Here is a 15,132-nt window from a genome sequence, read left to right as displayed (position 1 = left end):
CGGACCTTTTGTACTTCTTCGGCAGTACAGCTACTTAATCTCCTGTTGTCTCTGCTTCTAAAGCACTGTATGTTCCATTGTATTCTTATTGCTCTTCGCATCACCAAAACAACACTGCGCTAAGCATAGCCAAGCGTATCTGCATAGGCGGCAGCCAATGAGCGGGAGGATTCTCTTCGACGTTTAGTGAATGTGGCAGCGGGGGCGTGGTCGAGCGCCCTACCGGAGAGAGAGAGAGCGGTAAGGGCGCTTAGGCCTGAGCTAAATTATGTCTAACACCTGTCTCTAATTCCAGTGAGCTTGGGGAGAGCTGCACATAAACAGCCACGCCACTACCAAAAGAGCGAGAGAGTCTGACACAAGAGAGCCTACAGTGATCGTGGAGGCTGATTTGTTTATGTTTATGAAGATAATTTGTTTACCTATGTGAAGCTAATGAGTTGAGTGCCTATGAGCCTCTGAGACTGAGTTTGTGAAGCTGTAAAGCAGTGAAGTGGCCGATTAAAAGCGTTACCTGAGTCAAAAAAAAAAAAAAAAAGGCAAGGGAAAGGCCAACACGGAGCGACAGCGCGTGAGAGAGAAAAAGCTCACTCACCGGTTCTTTGATGTGTGGTCCTCGATCACTCCACCCTCTCTGGCGGACAACAGCCGCTCCTCCCCGTGTGGACCGGAGTCAAATCTCCGACCCCCAGCGGACAGAACGCCCCTCCGTTTTCCCCCTCAGGTGGAAGTGCCTGCTGACGCAGGGGCGGGCGTGGCATCTGGGCCGGTCTGCTGGGGTTGTGGGGATCCGGGGCACTTCCGGGATCAATGCCCGGTGATGAAGCTGGGGATGGTGGTCCAGATCCCCGACGCCCCGCAGGCTGCCCCCGACCGAGCTGGAGCTTACCGGATACCGGTAAGAATCAAGGGGGGTACTCGCCAAGCATTGGTGGACACAGGTTGTAATCAAACCACGGTTCACCAATGCTTGGTTCAACGCGGGGCACTGGGCACAACCAAAAGGGTGAGGGTGAAGTGTGTGCATGGGGATATTCACAGTTACCCTGTGGTGACCCTTGTGGTTAAATTTAGGGGGACAAAACAACCGCGGTTAGTTACCGCCTCACCCATCCGCTGATTTTTGGGGACTAATTGGCCTGAATTCAGAAATGTATTGAAGGGAATTTGTGCGGATGGGTCCTGCATAAAAGCGCTGAGATGTGAAATGTGTGATGCTCTGGCAGGGGAGGCGGAGCCGGGGCCATCTTCATCAGCTCCACGGGACGTGAGGGGGGAGAGGCTGCAGCCCCTCCCATCCTCAGGGGATTTCCCTTTGGAGCAATCGCGAGATGAAACTCTCGATGGTCAACAACTCCAGCCGAGTATCGCATTTTCATATCCCTATTTCGCAATTATAAACGAGCGGTTGTATAGAGTGACGCAGGTCGCTCAAACAGATACCGCGGAGCCGCCGGGAAATGGTGTTCCAGGCGGCTCATTATAATCCCATGGCGGGTCATCTAGGGGAAAGGAAAACACTAAACTGTCTAATAGCCCGTTTTTATTGGCCGGGCATTGGCAGCAATGTCCGCAGGTGGTGTGCGGCTTGCCGTGAATGTCAGCTGGTGAATCCATCGGCCACACCAAAAGCGCCATTGCGCCTCCTTCCGTTGATTGAGGTCCCCTTCGAGAGAATTGGCATGGACCTTGTCGGGCCATTAGAATGGTCAGCACGTGTACATTGCTTTGTATTGGTCCTAATGGACTATGCAACGCGATATCTGGAAGCAGTGCCTCTGCGCAACATTTCAGCACATAGTGTTGCGGAGGCACTCTTCAAAATAATCTCCCGGGTTTCAGCACCAATGTAAAGGGGGTACAAGGGAAAGGAGGAGGCGAGAACCGGCTTAACAATATAAATAATATTTAATTAAATAAAGACACACAAACTCATACAGGGCAGCTGCCTGTAATTCTCTCTCTCTCTCTCTCAAGCTGCCATCTCCAGTCGCCTTTATCCCTCGCTCGCCTCATCAGGCTGATTGGGGTCTGGGCGTCCATCATTCCGCCTGGCCCCGCCCTCCTCCACGCTACAGTGAAACACAGCGGACCATGTAATTTCAACATGTCGAATGGAAATGAATCGGGCCTGTTCGGAAACATTGAAATACTCACTGTTTCAAAAGTACAACCACAAGACCAAAAATATGCATGTTATCATGATTTTAGTGTGACACTAGTGGGACTGTGCATCCGTGGTTAAATCAAATGACGGGTTAGATGCAAATTGTGGCATGTCATAAAGGACTATTGCTTTTTATAAGCCACTTTTCTCATTATCTTGGTTATAACCTGTTTAATGCTTTATTATGGTCAAGAACTTCCATTCATGTCACACAGAGCTTATCTACATATAGTTCTATTCACAAGAGGAACAGGGTTTGATTGTCAAGTTTATGCAGTATGCACATGGCTTGTTGGGTTTCCAGGTTAGATTATGTAAATGTTTATTTGAATTATTCTTTGCAAATTGTGAAAGATACCTCTATTAAAATGAAATATGGGTTTGTCACTGTTCTTCAGTATACTGAGATCCACCCATAATTGTATTTATCCTTTCACTGCTGCACGCAGTATGCTTTATGCAAATATAATCCAGACACACAAAGTCAGCCTCTATATCATTCTCTCTCTCTCTCTTCCAGATATTACCCTTTTCTCAAGCATTTTCTACAGACAGTTTAGTTACACAAACTCATGGGACCTTTTTTTTCTTGGAAATTTGTTAATTTGGTCATTCATAAACTTAATGGGTTAAATTAAAGCAATAATATATATCGATAGCGAGGGAATAAACTCATATTCTAGTGCAATAGCATTTCTATTGAAACTTTTGAGAATTTCTCTTCTGAAACCCACAGGCATAAACTAAACAGCAAGAGTACCACTGAGTCCATAAACAATTCTCTCTCTTGATTCCCCAACATCTGTATGCAAGAAATCAGACAGCACCAAGTCAGGTCAAGTCAGACTCTTTATTGTAATTGTACAAATACAATATATTTTTAGTACTCCATGATGTTGTTGCATTCAACTAAAACATAGCAGTTGCTGATCTGTGTTGATTTGTCCAGGACTCTTTTTCCAATTCATCTACCATATTAATACTTTTTTTTTTTTTTTTTTAAAGTGAAAGATCAAGCCTCAGAAGCAATATTTTTTCTCTCAAAGGATACATTAAACATCAAACAGTAAGGCTGCTTATGTAAGATTTCTTTAGTCTATTTGCCCACTATTTATCTATTTTGCACATTATAGAAAGCATGTGTTAGGTCTCTTAAATGCAACTGGTATAACCAAATTATATTTTGTGACACAGAGTGATACATCTGATGTTATATATAGTAATATACAATGTTCTAATCCAGCTCTAATACACTAAGCATGTTTAAATTACATGATACACCCTGAATACTGATCCACAGTTGGCTATGTTACTCAGTCTATTAAGAATGTAAGGGGTTAATCAATTGGCAGGACGTTTCCAGAAAACTGCAATAACTCCAAGAGATGGAAGTCGACATTTGGACTTTTGTGCTGCTAAATCAATCAAAAGTTCTCATGTGGCATTAAGAACTAAAAATAATTTTTCATTTAGATTTTTAACTGGTATTGGGGTCCCAGGTGAAAATCCGGTCAGGTGGTATAACAGGGGCAATGTAGCCCGGTAGGGGTTGGTAGGAGGGGTTAGAAGCCAGTCTTTCAAAGCAGTTCCACCTGTCTTCCCCCTTCTTCTCACAGCACTTATGGGGCAGGGTCATGGTTGAGAACTCTTCAATACAGAAATGGGATAGGGCAGTCTCCCACTGCAAAGAAAAAGAAAAATACATCAGTTGAGAATATCTTTAAATGGTTCTGCTTGTCTTTCATCACTCTGTTTACTCACCGCCTTGTTGGCACAGCAAAGGATCTGTTCATTCCCTTGAGCCACACCACCAAAGCAGCAATCACTAAACCATGCCTCTACTCTGTTTATTGCTTTTCCAGCACGACGAGCGTAAGCGTAGCCTGAGGGCGGAAAATAGCTGGCGGGATATCTGGAGCGGCCATTGCCATGAAGACAGATCGCGTTTAGGTTATTCAACGAAGGTCTGGCTGGAGGAAAGTCTGATCCCAGCAGTACGTCAGGGTGAGTGTTCTGTCCCCCTGTTTGAAGGAAGGGCAAAATACATTACATTTATATTTACTCCCTTGGCAGACAATTTTATCCAAAGTGGCTTACGGTGCATTCAAGGTATACATTTTATCAGTTTGTGTGCTCTTTGGGAATCGAAGCAATTGCTAGTCAATGCCCTACTAGTTGAGCCAAGGGCTCAAGAAATAAATATTCTGCAAAAATGTGCCATTAACAAGTAACATGCTATTCACAGCATACATGTGATTTCTAATGTTTTTTAAGTGATCTTTTAAACATTGATACGTTTTTAAAAAAGAATCTCCATGAAATGTATCAATTGGATATTAATGTGTTCTGAACGTAATCTAGCAGTGCAATGGTGGACATTCCTTATTAAATTGTTTAATACAGAGAAATAAATCAAATTTATGCATTGGGGTTAATCTGAAGCAATTTACCAATTCCTCTAAATTAAAAAGAGAAAATAAATAGAGTAAAATTTTGTAAATGAAGCACATACCTCCCAACGAAGTTAGCTGAATAATAAAAATAGTGACAAGTGTGCTTTTCCAACCCATCGTTGCTTCTTGATCTTCTTTCCAGTTTAGGGAATTTGCACTGTTGCTATCAGTTTTAATGGGAATCACAAGGCTCTGTCTAGATTTAAAGGGATGGAATGGGTATGGGAGGGGATGAGTGTAATGATGGGTCAAGCAGAGTTGAAAGAAGTGAGACAAGGTCATCAGACTTTAATTGATATAAATTCCCGCATGATCTTAACTCCTACATCAAAACAGTAGATAGTCAAACAGGGAAGGCTGAAGTTCACCAAACTTCACTAAAGTTAAAATGAGGGTAAAATGTACTGATATTAAAGTCATGCACAGATTTTCTTTCAAATTTGCATTGTTGTAAGTTTCAGTGTTAAGCCTTGTGCTGATCTAAAGGGCCAGAAAGGATGGAAAGATTTTATTATAATCCTTACAAGTAGTACATAGAAAAAGCTTTCACTAAAGTTATAAACAATGAAAGCCATTATCAATGTCATGACACAGATTAAATTGTGTTTTATTTTGGACAAAGTAAAAGGATAAAACAAAGTTTTTTTTCCCCAGTTTTTTATTTGTTATTTATTGTTTGTTTGTTGAAGTAAAAGATGGGAAAAAATAAACACAACTTTTTAATGATAGTTTAAATAATATCAATGCTTAATATTCATTCATAACATCACCATAAAAAATCAACATCACCACAATATCAACAAGATATGAACTCTCCACCACAGCCACACTATTATCGGAAGGTCATCAGTAATTAATTCTTGTTTAAAAACATGCAAGAAATACTTATTTTGTGTGTACTCCATTAAATGAATTGTTTGGTTCATTCAGTTGGAAGGAATCTCATTTGTGTTGTCTCTGTTACACAAGGTCAGCCCCAAAACATTACAAAAGCAGACCAAAAACATCTCATGTCCCAAATATGCAGCAATATGGTAATAGAGCTTTTCTCAGTACTAACTTCACTTTTCTTAGCCATTTAAAAAAAAATTTTTAACCGGTTTTTAACTGGCCTCAATGTCATTTTTATTGGATGTTTAAAGTCAATCTGGTCACTTTTTATTAGGTGGCCTTAACTACTATGTGCTAACATTAAATACATACAAGAATATGTATTTAATGTGTAACTTCATGTTCTGCAAAATGCCCACACTTGCTGCTGCTTAGGTTGAGGTACAGGTAGGGTTAGGGTTAGGATTAGGGGCTAGAGTTAGGTTTTGGGGTAAGGGTTGTGTTAGGGGTAAAGTTAACAGTGTAACTACAAATGTAATAAAATGCAAGTCATTTAAATGTAATTACAATGCAACATGTATGTACATAATAAGTACATTGTATCAAATGGTTAATTACGTAGTAATTAAGGCTACCTAATATAAAGTAGGTTCGTCAGTTCACACATGTACCTTGGCAGACTAACCCACAGGTGTTGTTCATAAAATGAACATGTTCCACTAACATTAACATAAACATGTTCCACTAAGTTAAACAACCAAAAAGTGGTCAAATACTTTTGTCCTAATTGTGAACACTATATTATTTCATAATTTGAAACCTACAGTAACAAACTTTTTATTTTTTTATTTTTTCCTCCCCTTTTTCTCCCCAATTTGGAATACCCAATTCCCAATGCGCTCTAAATCCTCCAGGTGGCGGAGGACGAATCTCAGTTGCCTCCACATCTGAGACCGTCAATCTGCACATCTTATCACGTGGCTTGTTGAGCGTGTTACTGCGGAGACATAGCGCGTGTTGGAGGCATCACGCTATTCTCCGCAGCATCCACGCACAACTCACCACGCGCCCCACCGAGAGCAAAGCACATTATAGTGACCACGAGGAGGTTAACCCAATGTGACTCTACCCACCCTAGCAACCGGGCCAATTTGGTTGCTTAGGAGACCTGGCTGGAGTCACTCAGCATGCCCTGGATTCGAACTCGTGACTCCAGGGGTGGTAGTCAGTGTCTTTACTTTTTAAAAGATTGGCTTCATTAAAATTCTTTAAAATGAATGTCACTTGGTTTGATATTTAGTTATACTGTATATTGCAAAGGCATTCATACATTATTTAATGTGCTTTAAGTGTCCAAATACTTTTAGGGGCCACCTGGGTTGGGAGGGTTACTTTTGAAATGTATTCCACTACAGATTACAGAACACATGCTGTAAAATGTCATTTGTAACGTATTCCGTTAGATTACTCAAGGTCAGTAACGTAATCTAAATATTTGGATTACTACTTCAGCACTGGTAGATTTGTTGTCACTTGTTTTGACTATAAAAATTCTGTCAGTACAGTAAGACAAAATACAAATTTCTCTGAAATAAGTCTAAATCTATGCAGTGTTGCTTCTAAAAAAAGATAAAGCAAATTGATCTTGTTTTAAGGATTTTTAGATATTTTTACAAAAAAAAAAAATACAATACAAAAATTCTTATAAAGAATAATCTTTTTAGCCCTGATATCAAAGATCTCACTAGAGAGAGAGAGAAAAAAAAAAAAAATAGGATTATGAGAATTTTCTTGATAAAAAATATGATCTGATAACAGGTTCATGTAAAATGGCTAGAAATAGCATTTTTAGCTTAGCATGAAGCTAAATATTTACATGAAAATTTACACAAGGTTTATTTCTATTTCTTCTGCTCCAAACTTACTTCAAACGTACTTCTCTGTCTGCTTGTATGAATATAACACTTCATAAGAAAGCGTTTCACCGCTGTTTAAACTATTTTTGGATCGCATCATTTATGTGGATAAATGTTTTCCAACTAAATAGACTAAATATTAAATGGAACAAATGACAATAAAATGCAAAGTAATCTCTTCATTAATCAAAATACTTTTTGAATGTAACTGTATTCTGATTAATAACGATTTAAATTGTAACTGCAGTATTTTGTATTTGAATCCCGTTACATGTATTCCATTACTCCCCAACCCTGGGAGCCACTATATACATCTAAATTGTTTCCCTGAACTGGTTTATAGATTTTTTTTCACAGGCCTTTACTCTCACATCAGTTTTACTAATAGCTGATAATGTGGCGAAAGTAATCCGCAATTTTATTTGTAATTTTACCCAGCCAGGTTTATGAGTTTTGAAAACTTATCTGAAATTTTGCCAGGGTTCTTCAACATGTTTCCAGTATTCTAAATGTAAGTAACAGGTGTTGTGATTGTTTAGGGAGGATGTAAGACTTAGCAGGCCATATCTAAAAGATTGCATGGTTAAGCTGCACACAGCACAGAAATTTATTGTGTCAGCTGAAACTGGTTTTCTTACCATGATACCAGTAGGAATTCCTGACCGGAAAACACGTAAAAATAGTTAATGGATCCCAGATCATTCTTATCTTCACAGGTTCAAATCTATTCCAAAACACTGAGCCTGTTCACACAACTTCTAATTAAATTTGTTTTCTTAATACATTGCCCACTAGTGCATGAGAGAAATACTCCCATGTCTTATTGCAAACTAGTCAGTTTTGCTGGGAATAATGTTTTGCGTATTGCACTGAGAAAAAATAAAAATAAAACTTGATGTAGCACACTGCTGGCAGCTAAACAAAGCAAGACAAATGACCGTTTTAGCATGGAGCTCTGAGAAATTCTTTGAACTGAACAATATCGAAACTCCCTTCAGTACTTGCTTACTAACTAGGTCTTTCTATACATCAAATTATGTCTGTGCAGTCCCATTTAATTTGACTAAATTGTAAAGAAATGAATTACTGCTATTTGGGAAAAAAAAGCCCAGTAGGCTGTTAAGCAGGAAATGTTTTTTTTTTTTTTTTTACTATATTTATAATGTCCTGTTTTAGGTGTACCTTAAAGATTTGAAGCCTGCTAAATGGAAAGATCAAAATCACCACAATATAAAAATGCCATAAAAGTTGATTATATTTAATTATTGACTTTTTCTTGACCTGAAAAAGTCACTATTGCTCCATGCTTTATCAGCTCTCAGCATATTATGCATTTTTTGTCAAAATGCATTAGTGGCTTGTGACAAATTTTAAGTTTGTTGTAGTCTTCTATTATTTTATATTATTTTGCTGTTTGCTTTGTGTCTAAGGAAAATTGTAAATTATTAAAACAATTAAATTAGAAAAATTGCATTATACAATTTTTGGATTGATTGGACTGTAAATGAAATCAGAAGTTCAATAACTTTTTTTCTGTAATTAGGTTAAGTTTATAATTCTATAATTTAGTATTTTTAAATTGAATGACACAAACCCTTCTTACACTTAGTAATTTTGGATTCGATTAAAAAAACATCCTGGCAAAAACACAGTTGCAAATCAAAAATCAGTCTAATGCAAGGTCTTACTCGTCTACAATTTTTTATACAAAATGCAACAATTTTAAAAAAGAGCTTTGTTTTTTACATTGTATTTTAGTAACTGATTAAGAGGGTATGATATTAGTAAAGATTTAGTGCTCTCCTGTAAAAGTAATTGTCTATAATATATTTAAATTATTACATTGAAAATCAAAAAATTATCTAATTGATAGTAAAGCCCTTTGCTTTAACATCAATCTTGTTCACAGTAAATGTATTACAAATTCAATTACTTAACTGCACAATAAATATTTTGTGAAGTATAAACAGATCATTTCTGTCCTGCTGATATGAAGGCACATAAACTGATGGTGGAAGTTTGAGATAAAGTTGTTTGGAATAAAACATTTTGAAAAAGTCACAAAAAAAATTGGCTAAGCTTTTTAAAAAATATGACCGCATAATTTAATTGTACTAATGGACAAAAACATTTGTTTTTCTTTTTTGTGCATTTTTAACTTTTTGTTTGTATTTTAATGTTTTTTTTTTTTTTTTCTAATTCTTCAGTAAAATCTACTTGATCATAGTTCTTAGACTTAAAGACTTATGTTTGTTTTTTTAAAATAATCTATTACATTTTTTGACAAAGTGTGTGATTTCCTTTTTGATTTATTGGATTATTTTGTTTTATCCTTTTTGTTTTATTTATATTTTGAATTGACACCCAAATATATACTTTATTATTTTGCAGGAGATTTTTAGCATAATTCAAATATTTAATAAACCTTTAACAATTTCAGAAATGAATACTCCTAAATGATAATTTTGTGGAGTTGGATTTTGTTATTGAAGGGACAAAAAAAAAAAAAAAAATAGGCAGACTATTTTGTTCCATATGTTTTTTTATTGACACTTTGTTGTTAATATACAACTCTTCTGTCTTCTCAGTTTGCACTAACAAATCTTGGGGTCCCAGGTGAAAATCTGGTCAAGTGGTATTAGGGGGGCAGTGTAACTAGGTAGAGGTAGGTAGGAGGGGTTAGGAGCCTGTTCTTCAAAGCAGTTCCACCTGCCTTTCCCCTTCTTCTTACAACACTTGTGGGTCAAATCCATAGTGGCGTACTCCTCAAAACAGAAATGGGAAAGGCCGGTCTTCCACTGCAAAGACAAGGTGAAAATACATCAGATGAGTATATGTAAACTCCATAATCACTTTGGTCAGTGCTTTACTGCTATAAAATTGATCTCTATTTCTCAATTTTTAATGTTAAACAAATCAAAACTACATTCTGGACATTCTCTCGACCAACTTCATCAGGTATCCACCCGGGATGCTTCCTACATATATTCTGGGCACTTGTTGGCTGCTTTGAATTCACAATCAGATCCAACTCATACATTAAAAATCCTTTTCAAATAACATGTTAGTTTTTAAAAATAGTTTCAACCATCTAAGCCTATAGATCAAAAGGTATTTTAGATCATGATAACATAAATTCAGCCAAATGTGGCAAATTTTACTTACTGCCTGTTTGGCACAGCAAAGGATCTGTTTGTTTCCTTGGGCCACCCCTCTGTTGCAACACTGACTAAACCACGCTTCTATTTTGTTCACTGCGTTTCCAGCGCGATGAACATAACCGTAACCTGAAGCAGGGAGACAACTGGCGGGATATCTGGGGCGGCCATTGCCTTGAAGACAGAGGGTATTGAGGTTTTCAAGTGTTGGTAGGGCTGGAGGGAAGTATGGCTTGATATGCACCTGAGGGTCAATATTCCTTCCTCCTGCTTGGGGAAGGTCATGATATAAATTAGTTGCATATAAAACATTGTAATTATTGAGATAGCAAGTGTCTGGTAAATTTGCAAATGCATAATAGAAAAGTCATACCTCCTAAAGTGAGCTGAAGAGTTAGAACAGTGATGAGTGAGGCTTTCATTCCCATAATAGATTACTGTATGTCCTGAAGTGAAATGAAGATTTGGGTAAAGTTGTACTGCCAGTGCCTGGCCAGGGAGGGACTATGTGGCCTTGTCTATATTTAAAGAGGTGGATTGATAACTTGTTGGGTAAGAATATGTTGTGATGTTTATAAACAGTATGTACAAATCTGTCCAGGAAAAGATTGGTTGTAAAGATACAAGGAGTAAAAAACATACTGATATAATTTCAATGACACCGATAAGATTTTTTGCACTGTTGAATAGGGAATTAGTGCTATATTTTAGAAGGGTGTTGTGCTTACAGGCTGACTTCTTTATCTATTAATTTTGTTTTATTTAGTAAAAGGTCTTAGGCAAAATATAAACCATGTGTAACTTCAAAATGAGTATGATAGGAATCATAATGTCGCATATTGTACTGTAATAATGCATGTAAGTAATGCAATATTACTTGTGCTTTGAAATGTTCCCATCTTCTCAATTGAAAGATCTTTATCAACACAATATTACCAAGGTGATATGAAAATGGATGATTCTTCCATTCAATGCAGTTTCTAAAGAGTACCTGTAAGTAATACTTTAAATAAATGCTTTAAACAAAAACAAAAAAACAACAACAAAAAAATTATATAAAGTATGGCAAACACAGCTGTGATCTTAAAACACCTGATATTCATGTGATATTCTGAACATATGAGTTGAGAACTCAAAACAGCATTGAAATGTAAGGAATACATTTTTTTTTTTACTTTAGTTTTTGACACATTTTTTACCTCAACGTTTGACCAAAGTACCTCAAACAACAAACATTTTTAGGTTTGCACTGTTAAAAAAAACAAAAACATTCTCTCTCAGCATCATTTGAATACACTGCATTTTGAGTTAGAAAATTTTTTATTATGCATAGTTAGGGCAGTAACATTGACACAATTTTTTTTAGCCCCTTTTCCTCCCAATTTGGAATGCCCAATTTCCACTACTTAGTAGGTCCTCGTGGTGGCGTGGTTACTCACCTCAATCCAGGTGGCGGAGAAAAAGTCTCAGTTGCCTCCGCTTCTGAGACAGACAATCCGCGCATTTTATCATGTGGCTCGTTGTGCATGACACTGCAGAGACTCGCAGCATGTGGAGGCTCATGCTACTCTCCGTGATCCACGCACAACTTACCACGCGCCCCACTGAGAGCGAGAACCCCTAATTGTGACCACGAGGAGGTTACCACATGTGACTCTACCCTCCCTAGCCACTGGGTCAATTTGGTTGCTTAGGAGACCTGGCTGGAGTCACTCAGCACACCCTGGATTCGAACTCGCGACTCCAGGAGTGGTAGTCAGCGTCAATACTCGCTGAGCTACCCAGGCCCCCATTGTACATGATTTTACATATTTACAAATATGTGTGACTGAAAGAGTGTTGTTAGATTTAATATTTTGTTTCTAACTGTTTGTTTGGTGTAATGTCTGGTGTATAGTAACATTTATCTTTCAGGCATTCATGTAATATTCAGTATCAGAATTAATCAACTTCACAGCATAATTATTCATTAGGCTTTTTTTTTCTTCTTTTTTTCAATTAACATTTTTTTATTTATTCATAGACATATAACAAAGAAAAAACACAACATATATATTATTGAATCAACATTTAACCCCCACTATTACCCCTCCCCAATCACCAACCCCACACTGACTCCCAACGAACACCCTTGTGGTCACAAATAAGAAAAAAAAGAGTAAATATAATAATCATATATAATTAAAACTAAACTACTCTCTCCACAGCCCCCGAGTCCCCCAAAAACATTAAGTACTTGCCCCGTTTCCTATCAAACAAATTCCGAAACCCCATCCTTCTGCTATTCATTAGGCTTTAGACATAGACATTTTTACCAGTGTTCACAACTAACTGTACGTTCAAGTCTAAGAACAAAGTGCTGAGCTTGTTTGATAAGGGTATAAAGCTGACTCAATGAGACACATACATTTATCATTTCAGCTGTAAGAAAATTCATTTTGCTCTTTGTTTTTACAGTAGCCTAAATATCAATGCATGGGCAAACAAAATTCATTGACACATAAATGTTATCTTTACTGATACACACATACTGTATATGAAAGCAAAGGTCTTGCTCACAACTTTTTATCTGAATAAAAACACTTTTCACTTACGTAATGCTTTGCCTGCTTGTGCGTCAAAGAAATACTCACACATATCTTTCCATTAACCAGACAGAAAAATTAGGTCAATGTTAACAAGTCTTCTATTGGCACCTTAAGGAAGCATGATAGATTATATTATCTTTGATTGTCTAATATCAACATAGATTTCAGAGGAACTTACTGTACTGAACATCATCCTAACTATTTCCAGTTCTGACTTGCTGAGGTCTAACATCCCATTTGAGAAAACCTATTTAGAACTGAAATTTATTACAATTTTAATCTAAAATCTGAAAAGGTTTACTCAATTCAAACAAAATATTAAAGATGATGACATTTTCAACCCTTCAGCAAAAACTGTTCAAGTAATATACTTTATGATGTAATATCTTTGCATTACTTATTAAATTACATTTTTATTTTAAAGTATAAATGTTTCTTCTGTTTTTTTTCTTTTCCTTTTAAAGCCTATTGAATTAATAGTTGTTTTTAATTGGGTAGAATTACATTGTTTTTCAAGGCATAATCAACAATCACATTTTTATCAAACCGCACAATGATGACTCTAAGACATTACAGACATTACAGCTTCATTTTCTGTTGCAGCGTACATTTTCTGTAAAGCTGCTTTGAAATGATGTGTGTTGTGAAAAGTGAGGGATACAAAATAAGAACAATCATTTATTTTCTACTCAAAATGCAGCCATAAATAATAATAATATAAAAAAATCTATTTATGGTAATGTTCGAATAGGTATTTCTGGTATCAATTACAATGGACATTGGTTTTGAATGGTGCCTTTTTTCCCTTGTGTCACATGCTGCTATGCTATATTTCAAAAGGAGATTTATTTTTTCTTCCAAAAAGTAACAATGTGTGATATGACACTCATAGTTGGACTTACCATCATCTAATGTAAAAATTATTTGTGATTTGGGTGGAAATATATGACAAAAACCTTCAATAAAAAAATTAAAAAACACACCAGAAAAAAAGTCTTTAGAATGGACACAGTGTCTAAAGGAATAGGCCTCATAGTTGAAATGTTAGGACAGTTAGTTTTACTTAAATATGGGTTGTCTGTTAGCTTGCTTGCTTATTTGTTTTTTAGTGATTTTACATTTTCAGAAGAAGGCTAACTGTAACTGGAACCACATCAACTAAAAGTCGAGGTTAGATTGGTTACAATATTTTCACGATATGCTTAAAGGATTAGTTCACCCAAAAATTTAAATTCAGTCATTGTTTACTCACCCCTGTGTTGTTAAAACCCTATATGACTTTCTTTTTCTTAACAAAAAGGGAGAAATAAAAATAAAAAATGTGCTCAGTGATGTCATACAATGGCAGTATATGGTTACTACCAGAGACTAATTAGCAGACACGGGCCACTTCTATTTAAATGAATGGGAAAAATTGGAACGCCCAACCAAGAAGCTCTAGCACCCAACGGTCAATGGATGTAGAAAGTAAGTCCCGCCTTACAGGTAAAAGAGCCAGTCACCTTTTAGATACAGACATCGCCTGTCAATTAACTCAAGAACGCGCATGCGCATTAGCCAGGAAAATGGCGTGCTTTAACGTAATTTGAGGTAAAGAAGTACAATTTATGATTCCAATATTATCACAATGTATTGCTGATTTGAAATATGTTCTTTGATCGTAATCTTGACCAAATGTTTTTGAGATTTCGTTTCCCCCATTTAGGTAGAGGGGAGCTGCACTGGCATGACTGGAAATAGCCTCCCAAGAGCATTCCAAAGATGGCCGACAGTGGACTGATTTGCTAGAAAGACTTTGTTACTACCTCTTCAAGCCTAAAAAACCCCGCAGAATTATAATTCAGATGTCTAATAAATTATTCCATGAGACTAATGATTTTTATGAAAGCATACAATAAGGTTTGTTGAGAAACAAACCCAAAATAATGTTTTCACATTTTCTCCTTTGTGTTAAGAAAAAGACAGAAAGTCATAAAGGGTTATAACAACACAGAGGTGAGTAAACAATGACTGCATTTT

At 36.8% G+C, this 15,132-nt stretch overlaps 2 protein-coding genes across 3 annotated transcripts; both read right to left on the bottom strand.

Annotated features, from left to right (window-relative positions):
- Positions 1-2,998: 2,998 nt before the first annotated feature.
- Positions 2,999-4,847, bottom strand: LOC127424892 (extracellular matrix protein 1-like). The gene is made up of 3 exons (XM_051670427.1): positions 4,680-4,847; positions 3,929-4,188; positions 2,999-3,848 (listed from the first exon to the last, which is right to left on the bottom strand). The coding sequence occupies exons 1-3, from the start codon at positions 4,735-4,737 to the stop codon at positions 3,645-3,647; spliced, it is 522 nt and encodes a 173-aa protein (XP_051526387.1). The 5' UTR covers positions 4,738-4,847; the 3' UTR covers positions 2,999-3,644.
- A 4,865-nt stretch (positions 4,848-9,712) lies between these two features.
- Positions 9,713-14,798, bottom strand: LOC127424894 (extracellular matrix protein 1-like). Of its 2 annotated transcripts, none has more exons than XM_051670429.1 (3): positions 10,899-14,798; positions 10,533-10,792; positions 9,713-10,165 (listed from the first exon to the last, which is right to left on the bottom strand). In XM_051670429.1, the coding sequence occupies exons 1-3, from the start codon at positions 10,951-10,953 to the stop codon at positions 9,962-9,964; spliced, it is 519 nt and encodes a 172-aa protein (XP_051526389.1). In that variant the 5' UTR covers positions 10,954-14,798; the 3' UTR covers positions 9,713-9,961. The 2 variants fall into 2 exon arrangements, with proteins under 2 accessions (XP_051526389.1, XP_051526388.1); XM_051670428.1 differs by having other exon boundaries at positions 9,715-10,165; positions 10,533-10,795.
- Between the last annotated feature and the right edge of the window lie 334 nt (positions 14,799-15,132).

Source organism: Myxocyprinus asiaticus, chromosome 34 (assembly GCF_019703515.2).
Source record: "Myxocyprinus asiaticus isolate MX2 ecotype Aquarium Trade chromosome 34, UBuf_Myxa_2, whole genome shotgun sequence".
NCBI classification, from domain to species: Eukaryota; Metazoa; Chordata; class Actinopteri; order Cypriniformes; family Catostomidae; genus Myxocyprinus; species Myxocyprinus asiaticus.
This window is presented reverse-complemented; position numbering and strand designations above follow the sequence as displayed.